At 43.2% G+C, this 27,546-nt stretch overlaps 2 protein-coding genes across 4 annotated transcripts; one reads left to right on the top strand and one right to left on the bottom strand.

Moving 5' to 3' along the window:
* The first annotated feature begins 1,502 nt into the window (after nucleotides 1–1,502).
* AIFM2 (apoptosis inducing factor mitochondria associated 2) lies at nucleotides 1,503–11,829 on the top strand. Of its 2 annotated transcripts, none has more exons than XM_035137970.2 (9): nucleotides 1,503–1,777; nucleotides 2,452–2,660; nucleotides 6,354–6,469; nucleotides 6,560–6,676; nucleotides 7,160–7,252; nucleotides 8,269–8,377; nucleotides 9,636–9,788; nucleotides 10,308–10,508; nucleotides 10,835–11,829. In XM_035137970.2, the coding sequence occupies exons 2-9, from the start codon at nucleotides 2,486–2,488 to the stop codon at nucleotides 10,987–10,989; spliced, it is 1,119 nt and encodes a 372-aa protein (XP_034993861.1). In that variant the 5' UTR covers nucleotides 1,503–1,777; nucleotides 2,452–2,485; the 3' UTR covers nucleotides 10,990–11,829. The 2 variants fall into 2 exon arrangements, with proteins under 2 accessions (XP_034993861.1, XP_034993860.1); XM_035137969.2 differs by having other exon boundaries at nucleotides 1,514–1,777; nucleotides 6,557–6,676.
* A 464-nt stretch (nucleotides 11,830–12,293) lies between these two features.
* On the bottom strand, nucleotides 12,294–27,259 carry LOC118096315 (core histone macro-H2A.2). 2 transcript variants are annotated; one of them, XM_035137972.2, is made up of 9 exons: nucleotides 27,136–27,259; nucleotides 22,187–22,411; nucleotides 21,389–21,495; nucleotides 19,183–19,380; nucleotides 18,119–18,229; nucleotides 15,782–15,881; nucleotides 14,917–15,006; nucleotides 14,100–14,274; nucleotides 12,294–13,103 (listed from the first exon to the last, which is right to left on the bottom strand). In XM_035137972.2, exons 2-9 carry the CDS (start codon nucleotides 22,356–22,358, stop codon nucleotides 12,938–12,940), a joined length of 1,119 nt encoding a protein of 372 aa, XP_034993863.1. In that variant the 5' UTR covers nucleotides 22,359–22,411; nucleotides 27,136–27,259; the 3' UTR covers nucleotides 12,294–12,937. The 2 variants fall into 2 exon arrangements, with proteins under 2 accessions (XP_034993863.1, XP_034993862.1); XM_035137971.2 differs by lacking the exon at nucleotides 27,136–27,259 and adding an exon at nucleotides 26,730–26,939.
* Between the last annotated feature and the right edge of the window lie 287 nt (nucleotides 27,260–27,546).

The raw sequence follows: 27,546 nt of genomic DNA on the forward strand, positions 1-27,546 counted from the left end.
CCGTCACAGGGATTCGAACCGCCGACCTTCTGATCAGCAAGCCCTAGGCTCTGTGATTTAACCACAGCGCCACCTGTGTGCTCCACAATGTCTCCAGTTACAACAGCCTAATTTTCTCCCATGTAAGCCCGACTCCCATGGATTTCTATTTCTATTTCATTTAATTAAAGAAATTTATATAGCACCCCTCGGTAAATATTTCCAAGGCATCTTGCCGACGCAAAAACTATATAAAACAAAAACAATAAGCAAAAGGACAGAATTAAAAATGAAAATGACACAGCAGCATAAACTTTCCCATTGAGGCTTGGGGAAATTACCGTACTGTAATTCATTTCAATTAACTTCCCAGTTACTCCATGATTCTACCATTCAAATACAGAATATAACTGCTGACTGTCTGCTTTCAAGAGTAGCCTGACATACAAAAACGACAAGTCAAGCAAGCTTGCTCATCATTTTTCCTTATATGAGGAAAAATGTCACCTGCTAAAGTTCTATGTATCAAACTGCTATTAAAAGAACAGAAACAAGGGTAGCAAAAAGATGGCAGCCCCAGGGATGAAACTTGTAACAGGCTAGGGAGCATGAATTCTGATCTTCTTTTAAGTTTCTAGTCCTTAAGTATGTGGAGACAGACTTCGAAGTGGGTGGGCAATGTCCGGTTTGTTTGTTCATTGTACTTATTAATTGGGTTTGGGTTGTTTTTTTTTAATGAAAAGTATCTCAAAGCAACTTGCACACACAAAAATTGCACATAGGTTAAATCCAACCAAAAACTGAAACTGAGCCAACATAGTTATAAACAGCACATTCATCTTTATAAAATGGCAAAACTAACATCCCAATCCACTGAAGGAGGCCACAAATGAATTAAATGTCCAAAGGCCTGACAGAAAAGAAATGTTTTTACCTGGTGCCTAAAGTGAAGCTGCCAGAGGTTTTTAACTGCAGTCCTATGTACTTTTACCTCAGAGAAAGCCCCAGCTGAACACAATGGGGCCTACTTCAGAGCAAACAAACATAGGGTTGCACCATTAAGTCTCAAAAGCGTCATATTAAGAGCCAAGCACCACAAGCTGTCCCCACATAACTGGGCCACCTCTTGAGTCGCAAACTCAGAATAGGTTATCCAACGGAAACAAATATATTCTCATGCATGTAACTGGCTGTCCCCAATGCAGAATTCATGCTGTGATCTTTCCACATGGCAAGCTCACAGATACTGCGCGGTTAGCAGTTAACTCCAGCAGGAGATGCTCCCAAGAAGAGCCATCGAAACGACTGCCTCATAAACCCGGGAGCGAAAACGGCGGGAACATGTTTGTGCGCAGAGTTGGGAGCGAGTCCCGTTGGAAATTACCGCTGCTGCAAATAATGCCGGGAGACCGTACTGTGTAACATGACGCTTCAGCTTAAAGAGCGCTTCCTCGGGAGTAAGTTTCAATGGACTTCAGGCGACTCCCCGAGGAAGCACGCGGAGCAGGACCGGTTATGAAACAAGATTGCCGACAGTCCCGGCGCCTCGCTAGGGGGCAGAAAGATGGGGAAGGCAGGGAAGGCGGTCGTGCGCCACAGCGCTCTCCTTGAGCGTCTTCCGGGATATATGAGGAACCGAGTGACGCCCGGTTCCTCAGTCATTGCCGAGCAGATAGCAATCGAAAACGGGTCAGTGATTCAAGCTACTTACTTGCTGCCACCCCCCTCCGCCCCTGGAAATAAATAGGGCGGCAGCGGCAGCGTTTTCCTGCTCGCTTGCAGACTTTGCATTTTGCAGGTAAGTGGAAATGCGGAAAGCTTCCAGAGATTTCCCTTTGTGGGGCGGAAATAAGACTTGGACCGAGGCAATGTTTACGGGTATTTTGGAAGGGGGTATATCGTTGCTCCGTTAGCAAAGGAGGATCGTGCCCCATATATGCTTCTCGACTTCTTAGCAGCATGCCGCAGTTTCATTAAAGCAAACAAACAAAAACAAGGCAGCTTTCCATAATAATAACAACAGTTTTAAGGAATAAAGCACCAAGCATTTCCTTTAGTTGCCTACCTTATGAGCTTGGCAGCAGGGAGACGTTTTCAGCAAACAGCTGAAAGTTTGCATACGAGGCACTCGTTGAATCTCGGTTTGAATTGGCTGATGATGCCGGAGTCTGTTCCCTGAACTTATCAAATGAGCCTCGCCAGCTCCGGGGACAGCCGGCCGGGGACTGAACCGGTATATTAGGGATCAGACGGTCCCTCAGACTTTCTAATGATTTCTGGATCCCATGCTTTATGAAGTATCCACAGCACAGCATGTGCCAATAAGTAATCTAATTAGAATTAGCATAATTAGGGTTTGTAAAATTAGTAAAAACTAATCGGTGCAATTAGTACGTACACAGATTTCTGTTCCTCAGCTGAACTCTTCACAGCATTATTACTCTCCCCCCCCCCCTTTCTCATTTTCTTTAGCTGCCTTGGCTGAATACTTTTTGCTGACTTTGCGATGGGCGGCCAAATCTCTGTGGACAAGTCGGTGCAGGTGGTGATAGTCGGTGGCGGCTTCGGTGGCATTGAAGCTGCCCGCAAGCTCAAGTGTTGGGGAGTCCCCTTCATCCTGGTGGACATGAGGGATGCTTTCCACCACAACGTCGCTGCTCTCCGGGCTGCCGTACAGAGTGGTGAGCTTCTCCTTCAGGGGCAGCAGCATGTGTGCTTCCTTCTCTAAGATACGGGCAGTTTGTATGAGGGAGATAAGCGGTCAAACCAAATGCATAGATACCGTAGGGGCTTATACCATAGAGCTGTGTTGCTTATATACACTGTTACTAACTCAGACCTTAGAATTCACAATTGGTAGAGAGGGCTCTGTGTGATGTCATTTCCCCTGCTCTTCTGGAGAGGAAGGAGCATATAGCACTTCCTGTTCCCCTCTTTCTTCAACCAGCCCTTTGCTTGCAGATAGCTGAAGCTGGTTACACTGTAAATATGCATACTGTATTTTCCCTGCATATATATTTTATATTGTTGCCACTGCTATGAACCAAAGGAAGATGATCAGTAAGTCAGTCATATTTTTAAACTTGCTTCCCAAGTTGTAGCCTGATTTGTTGTTAAGTGGAGCAAGAAAGGGAGAGTCAGTTTCCTTCAAAGCTGGACTTGCTCAAAGCAAAGCTTTATAGCCTAACTCCTATGCGTTATAAATTTTGCTGCCAAGGATGGGATTTTGAAACTCTGTTCAACCCACACACGTGGGTGCCTGGTGGGATAAATTGCAATCAATATATCCTCTCCTACCCTTTAAAAACCCATCCCACAAACAGCTTCAGTGTGCTGTGAGAATATTTGTAGGTAGGACGGGAGCTCTTGGATCTATTTTCAGAAATTAAGTACTGAGCCTGATAATCAAACACCTCTCCAGGGGGCAAAAACCAGGCTGAATCCTGCACATAACAGCAACTGTAGCCTCATTCTTTCCCCTACACTTGTTTTCTCCCTGCCCTTGTCCCCAACAACTTGATGGGTCCTTTCCTGTCAGGGCCATATGCTGGGAAACTACGGTTTTCTTTTAAATGCCTTGTAAAACTTTAGGAAAATTTTGCTGCTGTGCGAATTGCTAAGCTGAATAGTTTCCAGGTAGCACCCTGTGATTCTCCCCCTCCAAGTACTTGACATTCCTTGGTTTTTGCAGTCCCAGATGGGAGTGATAATGAGATTTACTGCACCCACAGTGGCAATATTGACTTGAGGAGACAAGTTATATGGGCCTGCTCTAACAAGAAAAAGTTTCAAAATTAAACCTGTTCAAGATACTGGGTTGAAATTCTGTGATTTAGCAACTTGAGAAGCCTGAGGGCACCTGAGCAATAAATACCCTGATCCTTTATCTTCTGTTCCATTTCTGTGTTGTTGATCCGAAGGATTGGTTATATTTTCTTTGCTTTTAGAAATTGATAGTTGTACAGTGATTTATGCCAGGTTTTTTTTTTTACGCTGTATACTGCTCTGGATACATTGGTAGAAGAATTGGACAGAAATACTGTAGATATAGGTATATTCATACGGTAAAGTTTTGGGAGCCTTAATGTTTGTGGCGCAGAATTATGACTGAGGCCTAGTCTACACATGCAGCAGAACGAGGTGGTTAAGTCCTGTGGTGGTAGAAAGAACCCTAATTTATAATTTCATTTAAGTTTTCTCTTTTTGTGTTGCCTTTTGTGAAAAGTTCACTGTACCTAGAAACTGGAGCAGATTCATGCCTTACATTTAAAACACACCCAACAGAAACCTCCAGAGTAGGAGGAAACAAGCTTGCTCCATCCTCCATGTGACAGCTCTTTAGATATTTGGAGATAGCTATCATACCTCTTGTCAGTTGCCTCTTTTCCAAGAATACAGTTGGGTGTGGTTTAAACACATGGTGTGGACCTGCAGGTGGGTTGGACTGAAGTGTTTTTGTTTCTGTTATAGGTTGCTATTTTAACTTGCATATTTTTTGGGGGGGTGTACACTCATGCACCCCTGTGCATAGCTGTCAACTTTCGGATTTGAAAAAAAGGGATCAGCAGCCTCACCTGTCCACTTTCAGATTTGAAAATAAGGAATCAGCAGCCTCACCTGTCCCGGGGACACTCTACGGCACGGGTGTCAAACACAAGGCCCGGGGGCCTAATCCGGCCCGCCAGACCTCGTCATGTGGCCCGCGTAGCCGCCGACATTAGCTGATGACAGTAGTTCTGGAGCCTGCGATTGGCCGAGGGTCAAAACCGGGGGCGGGGCTGCAGGCGGAGGCCAGAGCGCTGGAGCCGCGCTGACGGCCTTGGCCAGGGAATTTCAATTTCGAATGAGGCTGAGGGAGGCGGTGGCACAGCGGCCAGGCGGAGAAGTGAGATGCAGGAGGAGGAGGAGGAAGCCCGCTGAGGAGGTAGGAAAGCCCTACAGGCGCCGCCGGCAAAGTTGGTGCCGGGACGGAGCAGCGCTGGATTTTTTTTTGGCGGGCTTTGCTGTTGTCTCCGAGAGCGAGTGAGGCGGCACTGGGGAGCCGCCGCCCACCGCTTCCCTTCCTCTCCTCGGCTGCATCGGGAGATGGGCGAGCGAGCGGGCGAAAGGGACGCGGAGTGAGCCTGAGGGGGAAGTAGGCGAAGCGCAACAGCCGCTCTCTTGATGAAGCCGGGTTTCTCTTCCCTCTTCCCCCGTTTTCTCCTCATAGACACTCGGGAGGGTGCCTGGCTTTTGCTCTTGCCCCCCACCCCCGAGCCGCCCTTTGGCTTCTCAGTTCCGGCGGAGCTGCTCCCCGGGGGGCGGCCGGGAGGGAGGCGGCGGCGACGACGGCACGGGTTCCTGCTCTTCCCGCTCTGCCGCCGCCTCCTCTCAGCCCCTCGTGATGTAGGGCTCCAGATGGAGTCGCCTCGTGGTTTGAGTAGGTGGGAGGGGAATTTTTTTTTTGGGGGGGGGAGGTTTTCAAGCCTCCTCTGCCTGCAGTCCCAGTAGGGAGAGGCGGCGGCGAAGACGACAACAGCGCAGGTGGGGGGAAGAGCAGCTCTGAGGCGAAGATGCACGCCCGCTGGGGCTGCCGCCGCCTTCCTCCTCGGGAAATCCGCTGCCCTCCCTCAGCGCGAGGGGAAGGGACTCTGGCGCTGAGGAGGGAGGATGCAAAAGCAAAGCAGGGAGTTGGCGCTGCACCGCATGTTCCTGCCCCTCTCCAAAGCATGGGGTGGGTTGCAGCGTGTGGCATCCTGCCTAGCGGGGTTTGGGTGTGCGCAGGGCGGGAGAGGGAAGCCCTCTTTCCATCTGCAGGTTTCCACCAGCAGTGGCTTTCTCCTTCCTGCCGAAGGTTTAGTTGAGCCCCCCCCCCCCCGGAAGCCGTCGATCCCCACCTTTTGTTCAAATTTCCCTCGTTTACATCCCCTCCCACACACGCGCCACAACGCAGGAATGTGATCCGCGTGGGGGCGGAAATGAGCTTACATTATTACAAAAAACAGTAATAATTGAATGCAGTGACAATAATTTATGATAATAAAGAGTGGACACATAGTCCTACAGACACAACCGGCCCTTTGAGGGTGACCAAACTGCTGATGCGGCCCCCGATGAATTTGAGTTTGACACCCCTGCTCTACGGTATATCTAACAATCCAGGATAGCAGCGGGAAACGGCGCTGGAATAAGGGAATTTCCAGCAAAAAAAGGGAAGGTTGACAGCTGTGGCTTGGAATAAGGGAGTTTCCCCCCCAAAAGGGAGGGTTAGACAGCTACCTTCTCATCATGCCACACATAGACTAGGCCATACACGTATTAAATACTTAACTTTTTTGTATTCTTGCTCTTTAAGTACCATTAACAGCCTGAAAATTCTATACATCATTTTGCAGGATTTGCCAAGAAAACTTTCATCTCCTTCTCCAAGACCTTTGGAGGCAGTTTCCGGCAGGGTCTGGTAGTTGGAATTGACTTGGAGAAACAGCATGTCCTGTTGAATGATGGTGAAGTGAGTGCATTGAGGCTAAAATCTGTGGTAGCCAGTAGACATGAATTGCAAGGTCCAACTGACCCTCTTTTAACATCTTTTTTTTAGCAGCTCTGCTATTCCCACCTGATCCTTGCCACAGGGAGTGATGGGCCTTTCCCAGGAAAATTTGACAGACCCATGGACATGCAGTCTGCTATTCAGACCTACGAGGACATGGTTGAAGAGGTGATGTTGCAAATTCCTTTTGGTGGGAAAATTGGTCTTTTCACCATGTCTAGGGTCCGTACATGGACCTACCTTGGCTCACTAAAGTGATAAGGCTGATTTCTGGCAAGATGCCAGTTGGGCAAGTCCAAATACTCCCTTTCAATCAGAAACTCAGATATATAAGCTAGGCGCCAAATGGCTCCTTAAACCAGGGTTACAGTTGCCAAAACGTACTGCCTAGTTTCCATTTGGCGGCCAGATGGCCCAAAAGTCATATTTTTCAATACAACTTTTGGGTTTCTGAAAGTTGCTCTGATGCTGCAGATAAAATATTGCGGATAGAATTCCACAGGATGAGTTGTTAGCATGTGAAAAAAGGCAAGATCCAAGGATCTCCAGGCATGCACCTCCAGATGGTGGAGACATCTGGCACCATCTTTTGTTTCAAATTATTAAGAAATGTTAGCATATCTAAACTCTCGTTTCTCCTGATTTTAAAAGGTTGAAAAATCTCCCCGCATAGTAATTGTGGGCGGTGGTTCTGCTGGTGTTGAAATGGCTGCGGAGGTCAAGACGAAGTATCCCAACAAAGAGGTAGGAGCCACAAGTGATACTACTGCTCACCACTTTATTCCTCTGGTAACTGAAATTTCCCCAGAATAGAAAAGGGTTGCAGTAAGTGTGGACTGTTAAATGTTTGTGCATGGTTCTCAAGATCTCTATAGTTTCCATTTCTTTACCCCTGCCTTCCAATGGATAACTGCAATTCTGTGCATGGTTACTTGGGAACAAGTTCCACTATGTTCTTTGGGACTTGCTTCCAGCTAAGTATGCATAGGATTACAGTTGAAATTATTTTATTTTTAAAAGTGAATGGGTGCTTGGCGGTTTTTCCTCCTCTATTGCTTTGTCTATAAATGTGTGCTCAATGCTACAGGTTTGGCTAATTCCTCCTTTTTTTGGCCTTTTTAAAGTAGAGAAATTGCAATTTGGATGAGTTGTTGCCCAGTTCCGCTGTTATGTTGAATTGTAATCCAGGGACTCCATTTTATTTGGCTGTGTAGTGGATTCTAGCTTGCTATGTCTTCTGTAAGCTGAAGCTTTACTTTTGCGGGGGGCAGGGCAGGGAACGATCTAGATCTAGTTGCCAGCGTAGCAAACACAAATTTGAAAAGCTGCATGATTTTATGGGCTCTCAATGGCCATGTTTGGGTGTCATGGTATACTAGGTAAACTATTTACCATGCATGAAACCAGTTGCACCCACTTAACCATATTCCCTGGATTAGTGTAGTGTCTGAACCAGGAATTGTGGTTTCTTTCACACCAAGCAAACAATGATAAGCTAAGGTCTATTGATTGTGCTTTGAGAGAAACAAACCATGATCCCTGATTTGGATGGAACACTAAGCCACCAACTGTGTTTTATTTTCTCCCTAAAAAGGAACGAAGGGGCTCATGCATGGGAACCCATGCTTTACTACAATTTCCCACAATGTGAGAATGCTGCCTCTGTAGTAATCGAAAACCTGGTTAAATTGATACTGCAGACAGGTAATGGGTCTTTGTTGTTAACACTCACAAATTCAACAATGTGGTTTTGTCCCCAGGTCACCCTTATTCACTCAAAAGTTGCACTGGCAGATGCAGAAGTGCTCCCCAGAGTTCGGCAGGAGGTGAAGGAGTCCCTTTTAAAAGAGGGGGTACATCTCTTATTGAGTAGGTACATAGCTCATTTATTGCATGCAATTGTCTCCTAGAAAAACTGAAAATGATCTTTCCTCTTAAATGTTTCCAGACCAATTAAGGGTTGCTTCAGAAGTTTCTTTTTGTACTTTGGTATACATACACTGTGCATCTCAATGAAACTCTGCTCATGCAATTTATTTAGCTACTTTTAAAATAATACACAGGAGCAATTGGCAAAGAGGATTGAGCCCCTGCTCATATGTATTTTAGTAGCATAAATGGTTAACATGCATGCACATGTCAAATTAGGACATACAGTGTTTGTATTTTGTATGTTGCTCAAAAATGTTATTTAGAGTAGTTCATGGGGTTTACATACTATGGCAACTTTCATATAAGTTGGAATACTGTGTACTCTCATTGGACTTGGGAGAGTGTTGCTTCTGAGTAGACAAGCATAAGATTATACTACTGTTCCTCTTTTACTTCAGGTTACTTGGTGAGGATAACGGTAAAGGTAAAGGGACCCCTGACCATTAGGTCCAGTCGTGACCGACTCTGGGGTTGCGCGCTCATCTCGCATTATTGGCCGAGGGAGCCGGCGTATAGCTTCCAGGTCATGTGGCCAGCATGACAAAGCCGCTTCTGGCAAACCACAGCAGCACATGGAAACGCCGTTTACCTTCCCGCTGTAGCGGTTCCTATTTATCTACTTGCATTTTGAGGTGCTTTCGAACTGCTAGGTTGGCAGGAGCTGGGACCAAGCAACTGGAGGATATTGTGTATTTATTTTAACTGAAATGCTCAGGAGTTGTATACGATGCAAAGTCCTCCCTGGGACCAAGTTCCAACCCAATTTTTATAATTAGAAGTTGCTCATATAATAGAGTTCCAAGATTTTCTTTATAACCAGGAGGGTTAGTAACACATATTTTTTAAACAAAACCATATTGTAAGTTTTGAACTGGGCACTTGGTTACTTTTAAATTATGGTATCTCTAAAACAGGGTTGGGGACTGCAGGATTAGGGACTGAATGTAGGTTCTCCAGATCTTTATCTGACCTGTTAGATTCTGCAGGCTGTGCCATGTGGCCAGTTTAACACATTCCAGCCTTCCTGAGCACTCTGTCTGAAAAAGTTCCCCCACCCTTGTTCTAAAATTTAAAGGCAACTGACATCCTTTCAAGGAATAAATACCTTAAAGCACAAGAGGAAGGGAGCACGACTGTTGCAGTGGTTCAATGAAGTATGGTGTCATTGTTTTTGTTTTTTGGCTGCTTACAACAGGTCAGAAAGTTGAAAACCTGCAATCACTGACTTTAAACAAATTCAAAGAGAACATGATAGTGAAGACAGACAAAGGCACAGAGATTGTTACTGACATGGTGATTCTCTGCACTGGGATAAAAGTCAATTCCGCAGCATACAGCGGTGCATTCAGTAAGTTATTTCCCACCCTGACCTCATGTTTAAGGAAACATAGTTCTTCCAGTCCTCATGTCTCAATTATAAATTGGAATTGTGTGTAACTTTGTACTTAGTTTATGAAGGCGCCAGGCTAGCAGTATTCATTCGTTGGCTAATGTTGATGCCTTTTAAAATGTGACATTTTATTCATATAAAAGTATCTGCCTCCACTGGTAGCTTTTGGAAGATAATTAAGACACACATCCTATGCACACATAGGGAGTAAGTCCCACTGAAGTCATGCTTCTGAGTAGACATGCATAGGGTTGAACTGAGGGATAACATTCTGCATGTATTTTAATCATTTTTAGACTTGGGACTTTGGAAAAAATATACTAAAATGGGCACTTTTGATATATCTATATTATAAAGATAACATTAGATAAGACTCGTGGTGAGTTCATGGTTTCCATAAGACCAAGAAAGACAGGTTAAACTGAATTACATGTTCATGGAACTACATACTGATTTAATTCTATCATCCATCATTAGGCGACAAGCTGGCAAGTAATGGTGCTTTGCAAGTGAATGAGTACCTTCAGGTTAAAGGATATGATAACATTTATGCTATTGGCGATTGCGCTGATGTGAACGAGCCAAAAATGGCATACCATGCTGGGCTCCATGCAGATGTTGCAGTGACAAACATTGTCAACAGCCTGACACAGAAGCCTCTGAAAACCTATACACCAGGTAAGTTTTGTTTTGTGCCTTCATGTCGCTTACACGTCAATAAATGTGGATTACAAGGGTTATGACACGAGCTTCCATAACTGCACCAGAGTTTGAAGCTGCTATTTTAGGGGCCTTCCTACAGTCTTGTACTGCTGGTTCATTCCATACTTTGAGCATTTTTCTTGGGATTGTTCGGGTGGAGAAATAATAGTTGCCAATTAAATGTGTGAGCAAGGTCTCAATAGCTCATATAAGTGGGGAATATGGACTTCGCATGAAATGTGGGTTAAATAAATGACTTCAAGTAAATAATATAGCTTTATAAATCTTTGTGTCCCCTTCAGGATCACTCACGTTCCTGATCTCACTGGGAAGATGTGATGGAGTGGGCCAAATCAGTGACTGCTACGTGGGACATCTCTTAGTGACAATTGTTAAAAGCAGGGATCTTTTCATCTCACAAAGCTGGAGAAAGATGAATCAGTGTATGCCATGCTAGATAGAAAAGGGTTTGCAAGAAAAGATGCAGGTGTAACAGGACCAGTGCCAAAAAAGAATATACCTTTCAATTAAAGAAGGGTTGGGTAGTTATTACTAATTTTAAAAAGCTTAACTTTTATCGGATATGGTTTGTATCTCTTATCCAAGGTTATATTTTACATTAAACCTTGGGATCATTTTTACTAACTGGCTCATGAGCTATAATGGATTCTGAAAGTTCTTGAATTAAAAGAAGTAGCAACCTACAACCTGTTTTGTGCTGTATTCATTGAATTATGTGTCTGTCTGCTTGAGTTTATCTTTTTTTGGTATATTAAGCGTAAACCTACCTCCTTTAAGCAAACAATTTCTCCTAGAATATGTTTATATTGACTTCTAGTTGATCCAAGCCCAAAGGGTTTAGGGCAGTTGGTCCTTGCAGCTCCCAAAACTGTGTAAGCTATGATGTGGCACAGCTCAAGCTTTAGAACTTATCAGTTCCTAGGACCAGAACACTGCAGTTGTTGTTGCTTTACGTATTTTTTTGTGTTGAAAGTTGTTAAAAGCTTGGAGTTGTTTCTTAAACAATACAGTATGATGACCTGAAAAAGTGAAGTTTTTTGTTTTTAAAAATGTATTTACAAGTTGAATGTTTTCCTTCGATCCATGGGTCAATAATGGAACATTAAAACCTTTACAAACAAGCCTGGGTGTGTGCAGAATCATTTTGATTTAAAAAATCTAAAATGACAGCAACATACCTATTTTTCCTTGCCACCAACACATGGTCGTCTATTTCAAAGTAGATAAAAGGTAAATGTAAAATAACATTCCATTATGCACTACTTTTTCCTGTATTAAAAACTTTCATCCATCATAATACAGCTCTTTGTTGTTGTTGATGATGATATTCCAAGAACAAACAAGAAGGTGCCTCATCATACTACTTCCTTTGTTCATGGATGAGAGCAGAATTGGACAGTTTAGTGAAGCTGATTTTTGTCTTCTTGAGAAGGAATGGAACTAACATTTACTTCAAAATAAACTGTATAATACAGTGGGCACTATTCAACTAAAGTTGAGCACTTTATGTACTCCCCTAAAGCTCAACAGCTGAAATCTAGGAGACTTACACATACCTGATAGTTTTTTTGTGGGGAAATTCAACTACAAATTGTGACTGCATGGTTGCTTTTTTAGTACATTTGCACACCCCCCCCCCCCCATTTGTCAGATTCTGTGGTGTCTTTTAGTAGTGCAAAACTCCAATATAGTCAGTTCCACATATCTTTCCCAGTGGCAATGCTGAATGACAGACTAGCATGGAACTGGTCTCATTGTTCCAAGAGACTTCTCTGCCATAAAACTGAAGATGCTTTCCCTTGATAATAAGTTTTAAGTGAAAAGGTTTTGAGTTTCAAGTTTTTAAAAAGCATGATGCCACATTTTTATATAAAAACAAATAAGATGAAATATTCTCAGCAATTACAGTTCATTCTGGGGTAAAACAGTAAAGCACCAAGTGAGTTTTCTTTGAAATTACTTTCTCCAACATGGAATGTAGACATAACAAGGTTTTCTAACTACCAGTGGGGAAAGAAAGAGCAAACAATTCATTTTCCCACCCACTGTGTGTTGAATTGTCTTGCTACTCTAAAATGAGATTAATCTTTAAAAGGTCTAAACTAAAATAACTCGAGACATTAAAAGGTAAAGAGAGCTGGCAATGTAATTTCCTAGGGATGATAAAAAATGGTAGAGGGTGCCTAAAGCATGGTATAATTGCCGATCAAATTCTCCCAAACAAATTCCCCCCCCCCGCCATTAACAAAAGCCCTCCACCCATCACAAAACTTCAAAGCTACTCACATACTCCATCCTCACAATATTTTAAAAATAAAACCCACTTCTAATTCGTTCCTACTCATATTCATGTTGAAAAATAAATTTTCATTTGGCTTCTGTTGCTACTTTGCATCTAGCTTTGCCATCTCTTGCACGTAGATGCCAATGCTCTCACTGTCAAAAAGCACGAAGTAAATGTTCTTCAAGGAAGAAGGGCTGGAGTCATCAAAATGGGAAGAAATGGCTTTGAGTGTCAGCTGGGCTGCAGTCTGTTTTGGAAAGCAATTTCTAGATACAGGGGAAAAGACATCAACATTAAAGCTTGAACGTCAAAGCATTAGCCCAAATTATGAGCTAAATGTACTTTATAAATGCTCAACTCATAATCTACAAGATGTTATTTCAGAAAATTATCAATAAATAATGTTCAACCTTTTAATTGCTAAGATTATAGCAGCTAAAAATCAGAAAAAGCATATCTCCTACTATATTTGAATGGACAGAGAAAATTTGGTCCATAGTAACTATGATCAAGCTAACGAAAGTACATATGAATCAGCCTAACAGACTTATGGAAAAATGGGTATCTGCTGTCCAGGAATAGCAGTATATTTATAAAGGATGGATAATCTTCATTTGGGAAGAAGAGGACTGATAACAGGCAAGGGCTCATAGGGAGATGAAGCTTGGAAAGAGTGCAGTGGATCAAGATGTAGGTGAATCAACAACAGTAGTTTCAGGATACAGATAGTAGAGCTTACTTGGTCATGGAAATAAAGGGACAAATCTTAATATGGGAAGAGAAGCTGGCTGATAGTGCTCTCGAAGCACAATGGTAGTCATAGTGAAATTCAAAAAGATAGTAGACCATGCAATGTAAGTGATGGATGGCTACTGGGCAGAGGAGCTCCAGAGACACTGTTGGAGAGAAGTATCTTAGCATTTCACCTAGCATACCTAAATCCTTGGACAGCACTGAAAAAGACAACAGCTATTGAAATATAAAGTCAGTCACAGAAATCATTAGGGCAGTCAACTCTTTTCTAGCAAAGCTCTTTAGTAGTTGCATGAAATACTAGAAGTTCAGAAAGTGATGCTTTCTTTGACACAGAGATGCAATGACTTGAAAAGTTGAACATTATGCAGTCATTAAAGGTGCAGGACCTCTGGCAGGGGAAAAAATATGGCAAGCCTTCATGTCACACTTATAAATTTGTTTTGTGACAAATTTGACAAGATGCCGAAACATTCATAACTAAGTGGCGGGGCTTTACAGAGACATACCTGCCACTGGGGAAAGGTGGGAAAGCCACAGACTTCAGCTTCTTGTCTTCAGCAGCAGTTAAACAGTTCTTTACAGTCTCCTCCAGTTGCTCTTCACATTTGTCTGAACCCCATTGTGGGATGTGACAGTGAATGACAAACTTTGCTGCTAGACCAGTAGACTGGCTGAGAGCAGCTGAGGAAAAAAAGGAGAAAAAATCAAATATGTTAGGCTTTAAAAACACCCTGTCAGTTTAATCAGGTCTATAATTTTTGGATACGGAAGCCAGAAATTGTAATTGCAGGCCCCCAACCCTCTTGTCTGCCTTTTCCTCAGGAAGAACCAGCTGGATGGGGGCAAGCTTGCTTGCATACCACTGCTTGGAGGTGCCTTTGCCATCCTCCACCCATTGAGGGGAGGGTTGCCATGTGGTGTAACCCACAGCCCCCCTCCTTACTCTGGAGGGTACAAAAATCACTGTGAAGCCACTAAGCTCTGCAGCTTCAGAATTAGATTTAAGGCTTAACATCTATCGCACTCTGCAGAGGACAGCTCCACACTTGCTACAGTGAGTGTGGCAAATGAAACTGTTAAGCCTGCTATTCATTCATACTTCCAAACCAAAATAACATTCCTTATAAAAATATAAGGTAGTCTTTATTCTGTTGCAATACAAGCTACCTGTGGGATGGAATACCACAGACGTTGAAATAACTCATGCATTTTTTGAAAAGTTATTCCAAAGATAAACAACAGCAAGAAAAAACACTGAATATTTGTAAGGAGAAAATACCAAATGATTAATAAAAAAATTCTGCAATAAACAAAAGAGGTTACCTTCTGTGACTTCCAGAGGTCCTTGTGTTTTACGGAGTTCCTTTATGGTTTCTAAGAACTCTTTACCTCCAGACTTTTCCAGTGCCTTGCCTGGGGGACAAAAAAGCAAGACACATTTCTATTAAAATACTAGTGGAGTTTTCACAAAAATATATAGAATCTGAAGTAAGTCAGCTATCAGTTTTGAGCCTACAGCCTTACGGTTAAAGATTCATTTACCAATCCAAATAAAATTATTTCCCCTCCTCCCAGTGCCTCAACTTTCCATTTAAAATGTAGATAAATATTGTGCTGGCTGTCTCAAGTTTATTATAGTTTTATTGCACTATGGTTTTTATTTTTTCTATTTGTAAGACACCAAGATAATTCATTTTATGAGGTGTCTAAAAGACAATAAGCAAACAAAACTCTTAAAACACTAGCAGAAACCTAAGTACACAGCAAATGCAGCCAACTTTGGTGTAATTAAAAAGTATAAGTAGTATTGCACCAACTTATTGTGTTATGAGATATATAGGCATTTGAAATCTTGAAACAAGACATTTCAATTATATCACTGTTAAAAATAAAACAATTGCTACAAAGATGGAAAATGCTGTACAAATAAGGGCTTTTGTTACACATAACTCACGACTTCACCAACCTAGAGACCTCCAGAGGGTTTGGACTACAACTGCTTTGAGTGCCAGTCAGCTCAGCCACACTGGCTGGGACTGATGGAAGTTGTAGCCCAAAGCAGATATTAGTTTCGAGTTCTAATGTTAAGGTTAGACTTCAACAGTCCTCCTGGAAAAGGATTACAATTACAATTCAAAGGTTCAAATATCCCCATCTCCTTTAAAAAAAAAAAGTCTTAGAGACTTACCTACTTCTTCTTTGAGGTCTATTTCACTAGTAGTCGGGTGCACAATGCCTTCTACTTTCATAGAACCAATATGGCTGATGTCACTCTGCGTCAGAGACAGCTGCAAGATGCCAACGAAATGGGAGAAAGAATTCACAAGAATATAAAGAAACTGGCTGGATTGGACTAAAGGACTATACAGTACAGAATCTTGTTTCAAACATGCCGAATACCGGTAGCTGTCTTCAAGAATCCTGCAATTGGATTGCATGAAATCAAAAGCCGTCTCCTACTCTCTGACCCCAGCACATTGTATCCAGAGATACATTTTTGAGAGGAGGAAACCAGAACCAAACATAGGATTCAAAAAGTGACCACATCATAAATTCATATAAAGGCATCAGGATACTGATGAGCTCTATTTTCAGGTCCTTTCCTAACATTCCCAGCAAAGAATTTGCCTTTATGCTGCATAAACCAAGTTTATGCTTTCAGTGAGCTGCTAACCATAACTTTAATATATTTCCCATGCAGCCTGTTTCCTATCTTAGCCTGTTCACATCCCTTTTTGTGTGTGTGTGTGTGTGTGTGTTGCTATGCACTTTGCATTTATTTACTGATGCTGTTAAATTGTCTGCATATTAAGCTACTAAAACAGAAAGCAGATTGTACTATACTTCATTTTCTTATTGGTACCAAGCTGCTATCAAATTGCAAGGATCTCACTTTCAAGCTAGGGCTACCAGCAGCTCACTTTTCAGACTTCAAACAGAGCCTTTAAATACAGGATGACCACATGATCTTTTCCTTAGAAACCCCTGCTATCTTTTAAATGCCTATCTTTATAATCAAGTAATGCATTAATCTTGCCCAAATCCAGCTGCACATGTGCACAGCAGTAATTGGACTTATGTGTGCATAGCCTGTATCAGGTAACTGGTGATAATGCTGATCACCCATTCAGGGGAAGGAGGTAATGGAAGAGAGGGTACAAAATCCAGTCCCCTAACCAACAAAAGGTTAGAATAACTGCCAGTTTTCTAACTGCAGTCCAAGCATCTGGATTCAGGGAGGAATTATGCAAGCAATTACTCATTCACCTATGGAAACATGCAAAGAACCCTGCTCCCCCCCAGCTGATCAGGGCACTTGATTTCTGTGTTTATTATATGCATATGTATCTATAGTTACAGAGATTCACCTGAAATATACTGGACTAAGGGCACATAATTTCCCCTCTAATAGGTTCACTGTTTTCAGTTTGCACAAGAAATACCTAACATTTTTTGATTTCAGTTTTACTAAAGCTGCATCTTCCTATTATTACTATCATTAAATTTATATACTGCCCATCATCGGAAGTTCTCAGGGTGGTTCACAGAGAAAGAACAAATAAATAGTAAGAAAAAAGAAGCAAAGCAAAACAATACCCCCCCTTCCCACAAACATGTTTAAAAGGCCACAGAATATTAATTAGCCAGGTCAAAGAGGAACGTTTTCGCCTGGCATGTAAGGATGTATAATGAGGGCATGCAGCAAACCTCGCTGAGGAGAGCATTTCACAGGGAGCCACTGCGGAAAAGCCACTAGTTCACAGGGAGCCACTAGTTCACTAGTTCACATTTCACAGGGAGCCACTGCGGAGCATTCAACAGGGAGCCACTGCGGAAAAGGCCTATTCTTGTGTTGCTACCCTCCGGACCTCTTGAGGAGGCACACGAAGAAGGGCCTCAGATAGTGATCACAGAGTCTGGGTTGGTTTATATGGGGAGAGGTATTGCAGCACAGTACATGGGGAGAGGTATTGCAGCACAGTACATGAAGTAGCAGCAGTGTTCAGAGATGTCAAGATTATTGCGGTCAAAATTAATGCAGTCCCAGACCCCTGGAATTTGTGCCTTATAAATAATCCATACCTATTTCATGCAACACTTTCTCTCAAGAGTTTCTCTCTCTCTCTCTGTTCTCTCTCTCTCTCTCTCTCTCTCTCTCTCTCTCTCTCTCTCTCTCTCTCTGTGTGTGTGTGTGTGTGTGAGAGAGAGAGAGAGAGAGAGAGAATATTCGTTGCTGTGAATGAGGAGTAGTGATACCTCAGTAAGAATCATGATTGAATAGCAGGGGCATGGCCTGTTTTAAACAGGAGAAAGCTTAAACATGTAGCTCCTAGGGTGAAGATCTGCAGAGCGGCTACTTCATCATGATATTTTTTTTCTTAAAAGAAGGAATTGCTTCATAAAAATACTTCCTGGATCTTGAGGAAAGCCTGACTAAAATATATGCAAAGCAAAAGTCAATTGAGCAAATTTTGGTGCGGATAGTGTGGACATCATTTTATTGTACTGTTCTCTAACTTGGTACCTTCTGTCCTGGAAGAAGACTCTTGGAGGAGAGTATAGTGAACCCATCACCAGGTCCATCATCAGCTGCTGAATTTGATGCTCCTTCTTTTTCATTCTCCTTCTGTTTGTTCTATTGGGGGGGAGGGAGAAACATTAAGAAGAAGAAAACCTAACAGAGTAGGTGGGGAAATGTACTGTCAGAGAACCCCCCCCCCAAATTATTCACAACTAGAGTTTCCTCTGATGTGGTAACTTTTTTGTTTTCCACATGAGGGGCTAGTTCACATAAGCATCTTACTGTGTAAGAACAAAACAGAAAAGCCACTGTGTAAGGATCTTAACACCTTATAGGCAAAGGTGTGACTTGGCTCTCAAATGGACAATGTGAAGATCAATATATTTTGCCTTGCAGAGTTGGGTTTACTTTAATCTGTGCTATCATGGTCAGGTCATGTGTCCATTTGCAGTTATGATCCAGATTTTGAAAATATGAACTGTTAACATATCCATGTGTGACTCATCTATAGATTTTCTATCTCCTGGCATATATTGGAAGTGGAGAAAACAAATCAGCTCTTTAAATCTATGTTAAAAACCAAAAACACCAAGACTGTGGTCCTAAGCATAACTACTTTGAAATAAACTCTGTTGAAGTCACCCAATGGTTCACTTTCTCAGATGGAAGGAGCTTCCTTTGGAGGAAGGGAACCTTTGGATGTAATCCAATGAGACTAATTTCCAAATTATTTCCCCCCAAAAATGGTGGTCTGTTCCCTCTTTATACTATTACGTGTTAAGGATAGCATTATATGTAAGGCCCCCCCTCTCTTATAAATTATAACCCTATATGGCAGCCAAACTCTTGAAAAGCTTGAGTTACTCCTTTAAAATAACTTAGAGAAACAGATATCTTACAAGAAGTTCTAGTTTGCTCTTGCACACTTGGGGCTATTAATAATGAGAACCCTCTGAAATGAACCTGACCACAAAGAAAGGCATTATAATGAGACAGTGAGACCAGTCCTAAGAGGGATAGCATAGCTTGTTTTCCAAATAGAGCTGCTTAGTCCAAGTTTCACTTACCTTTTTGGGTGCCCGGGCTTTTGCAGCCTTTGTTTTCTTTCCAGTCTTCTTGGTCCCCAAATATTTCCTCCCTCTCTTCTCTGGAGAAGGTGAAAGGATAGTATCAGATTTGCTTTTAGTGCCTCGTTTTTTGGCAAGAAGCTCTGGATGAATTCTGGGCAGGACACCTCCACTTGCAATGGTCACTCCTTTTAGCAACTGCAGAAAGAAGCAGTGTACAGAGACAGGGCATACCTGAATACATGTTCTCTTGAGGGAACTCATTCACTTTGATAGATTTGCTTGTTTTTTTACAAACAATTCACTGTACAAAATGGAAAAACTCCAAATATGCAGCTCTGCTTTCATGCTTAAAAGAACAAAAATGTGATTAAATAAGCAAAATAAAAATAATAAATTCAGTTATACTTCCTACATTTAATACAAAAAGGAAGACACAGCAGTAAATGCCCAGCCCAAGATAAGTGAATGAATTTATAGTAAGAATTCTAGAAAAATAAAACATTAAGCAATTGTAGCCTCCCTGCCCCCGGTTAAAAATGTAGTGTTTGCAGTGTGGTGGCCTAGTTCCCACAGAGATTAAACTACTAGCACTTCTCTCTATAATACGTAGTTAAGTATCCCTCTCCACTGCTGCAAACTTCACCCAGAGAGTGTACCATTTCATCCCACTTCTCATGTTCCTTCCCCAATCTGGCAAAATCAACCCCTGCTTCCCTTCCTATTCTCCCCAATTTTCTCCAATGTAAATTATGCCAAGACCTCACTAGGGCAGCTCAGGAGTCTACTTTCAATCCTGGGCCAGTGTTCTGGGAATAAAGGCACCTCCGAGATCGTGAAGAGTATGAGCCCCTCATCACTGAACTACTGCAGACTTTTGCCCTCCCACAAACTTGACATTCAGGAGTAGGCTGCCTCTGAACACATGCATAAACACTGAACCATCATCAATCCTTTCTGCAATGCCCATGCCCATTGTCTCCTCCCAGTCCTCATATTCCAGCTAATTCCTTAACTTTCTCTCTCACACTCTCCCATCACTTTTAACAATCTACCACAGCGGTTCTCAAAGGGTGTGGCAGGACATCATGACAAGTGTGGCAGAAACATTCAAGAACAATAAAATGTTTAAACATTTCAGTGTAGTATAGTATATCCAGCCAACTGAGGAGTTATGGAGAGGTTTATTCACTGTTATGTTACGTTTTGGTTGGGCCTTATAAAGGTATGTTCTATTGCAGGCTTCCTTAAACTCGGTTCTCCAGATGTTTTTGGCCTACAATTCCCATGATCCCTAGCTAGCAGGACCAGTGGTCAGGGATGATGGGAATTGTAGTCTCAAAACATCTGGAAGACCGAGTTAGAGGAAGCCTGTTCTACTGGGTACGTCATAATTTTGGTGGTACTGTACCATAGTTTATGGATGTCAAAGACATAAAGTAGTACATCTCAATCTGATAGGCTACTCTTTGTGACACCTGTCTTGAGCTTCAGCTGCTGTTTTCATCCACATGAATCATGCAAAAAGGAGGGGAGAGAAGAGGAAGGAATGTCCCCCAGCCTCTAAATCAGTCTTATTCATTGAAATATTTGCACACTGCTCTGTATAGATTTCAGAGTGGTGTAAAACCATGGCAGTCATAGTTGAAACAGGACAATTGGAAAGCAACAGCACAAACCTCCAGCAGTTAAACTTGAACCAAGTTCAATGGAGTTTATTCCCAGGTCAGTAGGTATGGGTTGAAGTTTAGGTGATTGCATTTTGTGGCATTATAACAGTATAGCTGTTAGTATACCCTTTCTTAAACATTTCTGTGCTGGGGCAGCATGTCTAACTATTGAATACTGGTTAATAAAAATGTACTATTCAAATCAGAAGCACATGACTGTAGAACTGTTTAATGCAGAGCAGGTTGATAAGAATGCTTTAAATTGACTCCAAACACTTCCATGCTTAGTGTTTATTTTTTCATATTCTCTCTCCCCACTTGAAACCTTTAAACAACAAAAAAACAGCGAACACATTCAGGAAGAATAATTGCAAGCCAGGCAACACCTTGTTTGGCAAATTCAGAAAAAAACTGCAAGAAACCATGAGATCTTGGTTTTTCAACTTTTTTTCTAGTAGTGTTGAACTACAGTACTACAACAGTAATTAACAGTTATCCAATGTAATTATCTTCTGTAAATTGTTTGTAAAGCATACCTGATTCAGCTCCTCATCATTAGCAACTGCCAGAAGGATGTGTCTTGGAGCAATTCTTCCCTTTTTGTTGTCCCTTGCAGCATTACCAGCCAATTCCAATATTTCTGCTACAAGTACATTGGGATACATGTCAGTAATGAAATACGTATGCTCCTGGGACTCACTATATAAATAATTTACACATTTGGACCATCTGTGAACCACCACACATCGTTTCATTTCCTGGACCTGTAAATTCTGGGTCCTTTCTTGAAATGGAAAAAAGTCTGGAATGTGTGTATTCCAATACCTTTGCTTTTAATGATTTACTGAATTTACTAAATGGGGGAGGAGCAGCGCAGCACATTCCGAGTGTTGCCAGCTTGCAGTGCAGGGGGGTGGCTTCCAATCTTTCTTTTCACTATACCAGTTCCAGGCTGCTAGCACCCTCCTCCTAAAGGCACCATTTCAGAGCTTTCTTCCTGCTCCCACTAGCAGGAGAGGCAAACCGTGTACCATCCTGATCCTTCCAGCCATAATCGAGGGATTAGCATTGCACTATTATTTGACAATTTCTATTTATATGCTGCTTTTCAATTATAGTGCCCAAAGCTTCTTACAAAAAAGAAAAGCTTTCCCACTTGGGATAAAGCATGCATGATGGGATGTCCACTATTCCCACTGCTCTGTTAAAAGCGTGAACTCAACAACATCAAACAAGCAAATAATTTCTTTACCATTATATAGCCTCATTTCCAGAAGTGTTGTGCAAGCACTTGGCCTTGGCACTTCATTAATTTAATTAAAACATGCTCTTACCTGCTAGATATTCTATGACAGCTGCCATGTAGACAGGAGCTCCCACTCCTATCCGGAATTTGTATGTTCCTTTCTTTAAGTATCGCATCATTCTGCCCACTGGAAAAATAACGCCTGCTCTGCTGGAGCGAGACATTTTGGTCATTTTTTTCTTTCCACCTCGGGCCGACATGTTGTCGCTGTGTGTTTTTCAGTCTTCTGGCAGATTATTCTTATTTGCTTGTCCTAATATAAAACATACAAAGGGTGAAACAAGGATTGATATTGGGTGTACTATGGAGTTGGATTTTTTAAAAATGTTGGGGAGCAAGATTTCAGGCTGTGTACACACTATACCTGGCTACGCTATACGTTCAGAACACAATCCCCCGCAAAGAATTCTGGGCCTTGTAGTTTGCCCCCAACAGAATTAGAATTCCCAGCAACCCTTAACTGCAAAACATAAATGACCTATAGTAATGTAATTGGTATGGAAACAATACTTTCAATATTGTATCAACTAATCCACCATGTGAACAATTAACATGGTACAGCTGCCAACACCCATGATACATCTGAAACAAAGTTTTCATAGCCAGTTTCTTTGTCTGATGTTCATGTGGGTGTCAGTGCTTAGGCAGCAAGACCTTTATCACACACACATACGATGTTATGAACAGGTGTGAAGGAACCCCATGTTGCAGAAGTACAGTACAAAAATAAACTGAGAGAGAGAAAAAAACCTGTGTGTGAGACACACCTCAAAAACAGGGTGAAGACTGAGTGTGACCATGAAACACTGATTTGCCTGGTGGATCTGGAGAACTATGTGGGAGGGGAAACGGAATGGAGTATCCTGGAGGAGGGGTACTGACTGGAACAGTGAGCAAGAGCACTCCGCACTGCAACACTGGATATATGTCCCACTTGTCTGATTCAATTTCTCCTATTACAACCAAACCTGTTCATGTAATAGCCTCTCATATTATCCTAGGCTGTTCCAATGCAAACTAAAAATAGGGTTCTATACTTGTGTAAAGTGAAAATTGTGTAATTGTGTAAAGTGAAAATTTCTAAAAGGCACAGCTCTGTCATGAAGGGATGAGCATAATTGTACCTCTTGAAATTGTCTTTGCTACACAATTATGAAAAATACAGAAAATCTGTATCCTCCATTGCATTGGAATACATTATATTTTGATTCCATATGGCTACAAAGGCATATATATCTTATAGGTAATAAGTAATATAGAAGTATTTTCCATTTTTTTATTTGACCTGCTCTGTGGCTTTTAACCTGGAAGCCTCATACACAGATGAAACATGTCCTAGCAGATGAAACATGTCCTAGATAAATGGATCTCAGGGTTGTGATCTAACTATGGACTGACACACATCTGGTAAAATAGCCTGTGTTTGCTCAGAAACTAGGCAAAACACACACACACACACACACACACACACACACACACACACACGATTCTGTACATAATGCCCATTGTATGCTTGGCATTTTACAAAGTGAAAGAGGCACACAGGAGACAACAAAGGGGAGGAAAATAGAGCAGTGATAAAAAAGGGCAAGTAACTGCAATTATTTCAGTTACATGTACTTAGGCTTAGTTAAATGCATCATTATACTGTACTGTTATTTGTTTGTGCTGTGTAGCTTTTGTGTGCCTATGTGAAGGGAAATAGGATGGCAACCTTTTTCCCTGGCAGAGACTCTCTGCTTTCAATACAGGCAACTCATTTACACGGGGGTTACGTCCCAGGTCATTGTGCGCAGACAGCAAACCGCATGTAAGCTCATTCCGCCCTCTTCTGGTACCAAACCTGGCAAGTGTGCGCACGGTCATATGTGCATCAAACGTGCACAAAATGGGAGTTGCCCATACCAAATTACCGTATGTGCTGAAATTCAAACAGCTGCAGTAGTCTCAGAATGAGGATAAAACAATAAAGCAAACTGCACCTGTTTAATGCAATTCTTGTCAGACTTGTAGTTCTTTAAGATACAGAAACATAGGAAAGGTGAAAACCCCAGAAGGTAGAAGTGTTGTCTGTGGATAAATTCCTGACGTTAGCATACACAATATTTTGCATTTGTGTAGAAAGCTGCACGTCTACTTGTATTTCTGAGATAGGGCAACCTAATTCATGTGTTATCTAGGTGATGTGAGTCCTGTTCAGAAATGCTCTCCATGAGGAGAGGAGGGCATGGAGCCCACTGGTCCCACCTCCAATTTCCCTAATGGCTTCTCATCCATCGCCATCATACATTCAGTGTAAGGTTTGGAAGCTTAGGGCTCCCAAATATATAGCAAACCAAACCTTCAACCGAAGGTGTACAGGTTGTGGGCAAGCCCAGCAGACATGCCAATACTGCTTCTCCTTCTCACTTGTTTCCTAAGCACATAAAGGGCACTTCTGATTTTTATTTTCTTAAAAAAGAAAATGCTGTTAAGACTATTTCTATACTGCTTAATATATAAAATATTTCTAAGCAGTGCACAGAAAAAACACACAAATATTGCCTAAATATAGAAAACCACAAATACAAATTACAAAAACAAGAATGAAAAGTTAAGAAATAGAGCATTATAAGTGGCTGCAGCACTTCCAATCACAGGGGGAGATATCCATGATTGAATGTTCCCCATACAGAAAAATATATACGTACAGTGGTGCCTCGCTTAACGAATGCCCTGCTTAACGAAATTTCCGCTTAACGAAAGGATTTTTCGAGCGGAGGTTACCTCGCTAGACAAATGCGTTTTACGAAAAATTCGTCTAGCGAATCACGGTTTCCCATAGGAATGCATTGAAATTCAATGAATGCGTTCCAATGGGCAAAAAAATTCAAAAAAATTTCAATGCATTCCTATGGGATTCGCTAGACGAATTTTTCGCTATAAGAAAAGACCCGTGGAACGAATTAATTTCGTCTAGCGAGGCACCACTGTACACTAGTCTAGATGTTAGGGAGATGGGAATCATCAGACTACCAATTCAGTGGGAACTGGGCCTAAATGACGGAGATCAGATTACTCAAATTATGTGGCAACTTCATTATTTCTACTGAATCTTCTGGAACGATGCAGAAAATATAGATATTATTTATCTAAAACATTTACATCCCTGTCAACAGGCAGGGTTTCAAAGTAGCTGATATAACCATTATATGTGTTCTTTATTTATTATGACAGTAGTGATCAATTGAGGGGCTGCGTGGAACAATAAGAGAAAATGTAAAGAGAGGTAGACAACCATTTGGAAAAACAAAACAAGAAACCTCAAGATCTCGCAATTCTCTCTCTCTCTCTCTCTCTCACACACACACACACACACACAGAGCTCCATACATAATAGAGACACACTGCGCATGCTCCGCGGCCGTTTCCTCCATCCATAACATTCCCTCTCAGAAGTGGGAGGTGTGACATTGCTCGTCCTCATATAAGAACGCCCCACTCTTTAAAGGGGCTGGCCTTTAAATTCAAGCAGGAACCTTTCTGTTTCTTTCAAATTCAAACCGCCAAAGCATTAAAACTTATTTATGTAACGAGCGAGAGCGTGGAGGAAGATGTTGCTAAAACGGAGTCGGGGGCGGGGCACGCGCGCAATGAGGGACCCGCCCCGCCTAACGTTCTTTAGGGCACGCGCTCATAGGTCCGACGATTGAAATACGCGGGCTGGCAGTTTTTTCTTAAAGGGGGTGTGTGGGTGGGCGTGAGGGGGCCAGCTTTTAAAAAGGCAGGATGGAGGGCGTGCGCTGGTGCGCGAGCCGCCAATAAGGCGCAGGGAACTCTGGGAAGTCAACGCCGTTCCCTTTCCCGCGCAATTCCTCTTCTCCTAGCCTCTAGCGGGGCGGGTGGGGGAGGCGTCTACCGTCGGACTCTCTACTCAAATTCCCGCCTCTCTCCCCGTTCTGCTTGTGGCCCGAGATGAGCCGTTCCCTTGTGGTTGAGATGCCGTTAACCGGCTCTCGCTGAAAGGGCGCCCCGGAAAGGGAAGCGCCGGGGAAATGACCTCTCCTCACCTCACTCCCCCTTGGGAGAGCCGTGCGGTGGGGAGGGAGAGAGGGAATCGCGACCCCCGAGAGAAATGGGGGGAGGGGAGTAGAGAGAAACGGCGCGGAGGGCGGCGGCGGCGCCCCCCCCTTCATGCCACTCGGCGGCATTTTCTTGACCTCTGAGGAGAACAAAACGGGAGCGGGAAAACCGCCGCAGCCTCAGCGGAGATTCTCCACTCCCGCTTTTTTCTATTTCAACGGCTCGCTCTGCCGCCTTTCCTCTTCCCCTCGCTTCGCTCCCTACCGGGGATGGCGCGCCTCTCCCCGCATCGCCTCCATGCCTGGGAACGGGGGGCGGGAGGCTGCGGCTGCTTTCGGGGGCCGCTTCCCCTCCCGCGGCGCCGCTTCGGGTGAGGGGCGGGGGCGGCCAGTGACGGCGACAGGCCTCCTCCTTGCCCACCCTCCCCCACGGGCCCCAACGGCTTGTCCTCCGGGGGTGCATTAACCGAGCAGCCTTTCCCCCCGCCCCGAGCCTTCCCGGTCACCTGCCTGCCTGCTGCCGCCTCCGCTCTGGCGCCGCCGCAATGCCCGCGTCGCGCTTCCTCCTTTCCCTTCCGTCGCTTTTATTGTATGGTTTCAATGGCGGCAGCTCTGGAGGCCGGTGGTAGGGAAAGGAGAAGGGGGGGTCCTTCTCCACATACCACCTCTAGGAGGAGCCACGGTAGCGCGGTCCTCCGAGCGCCCCCGCCGCCAGCCCTGGCGTCGACGGCGCTCTCCTGGTGCCTCAGGGAAGAGCCGCCAAGGGGGCCGGGTCGCCGAAAGCGAGCAGCGATGCTGGCAGCGAAGCAGCAGCAGCGGGGCTTTTTAGCCTTGCTCTTCGTTTGGATCGGCTGCTGGTTAGTTTTGGAGCCATCGGGACACCCTCTCGAAATAACCCACTAAACCCTGTTCCTACCTCTGAAGGTTCCCAGCGCCTCCCGCTCCTGAATGCTTGGCGATTTCTATTATTTCTCGCTTCGCAGCTGTGACTTTAACCTAAAAGAAAGCTCTCTGCCAAGGAATACCTGCCCAAACAGAAAGGGGCGGGGCTCTTTGGGAAAATACTGTGCAGTGGTGCTTCTTTGGACCCGGTGTTACAACAGCGCTGTACTCTTTCGCAAGCTGCTTGAGATCGCTGTTTGGCGAGGATGTTGCAGAGCGCACTTTAGATCCAAGGAAGCATCAGTTAGGAGTCTTGTGTTGCTAGATTTCCCTCTTCATCGTCGATCCCACACAAAAAGTACGAGTCCTATGTGTTCAAAGCTACCACCGCAGCGTAGGCTTTTCGCCCATAATTATACATTGAAAGGGTGGCACTTCATTTCCA

This window comes from Zootoca vivipara, chromosome 5, assembly GCF_963506605.1.
Source record: "Zootoca vivipara chromosome 5, rZooViv1.1, whole genome shotgun sequence".
NCBI classification, from domain to species: domain Eukaryota; kingdom Metazoa; phylum Chordata; class Lepidosauria; order Squamata; family Lacertidae; genus Zootoca; species Zootoca vivipara.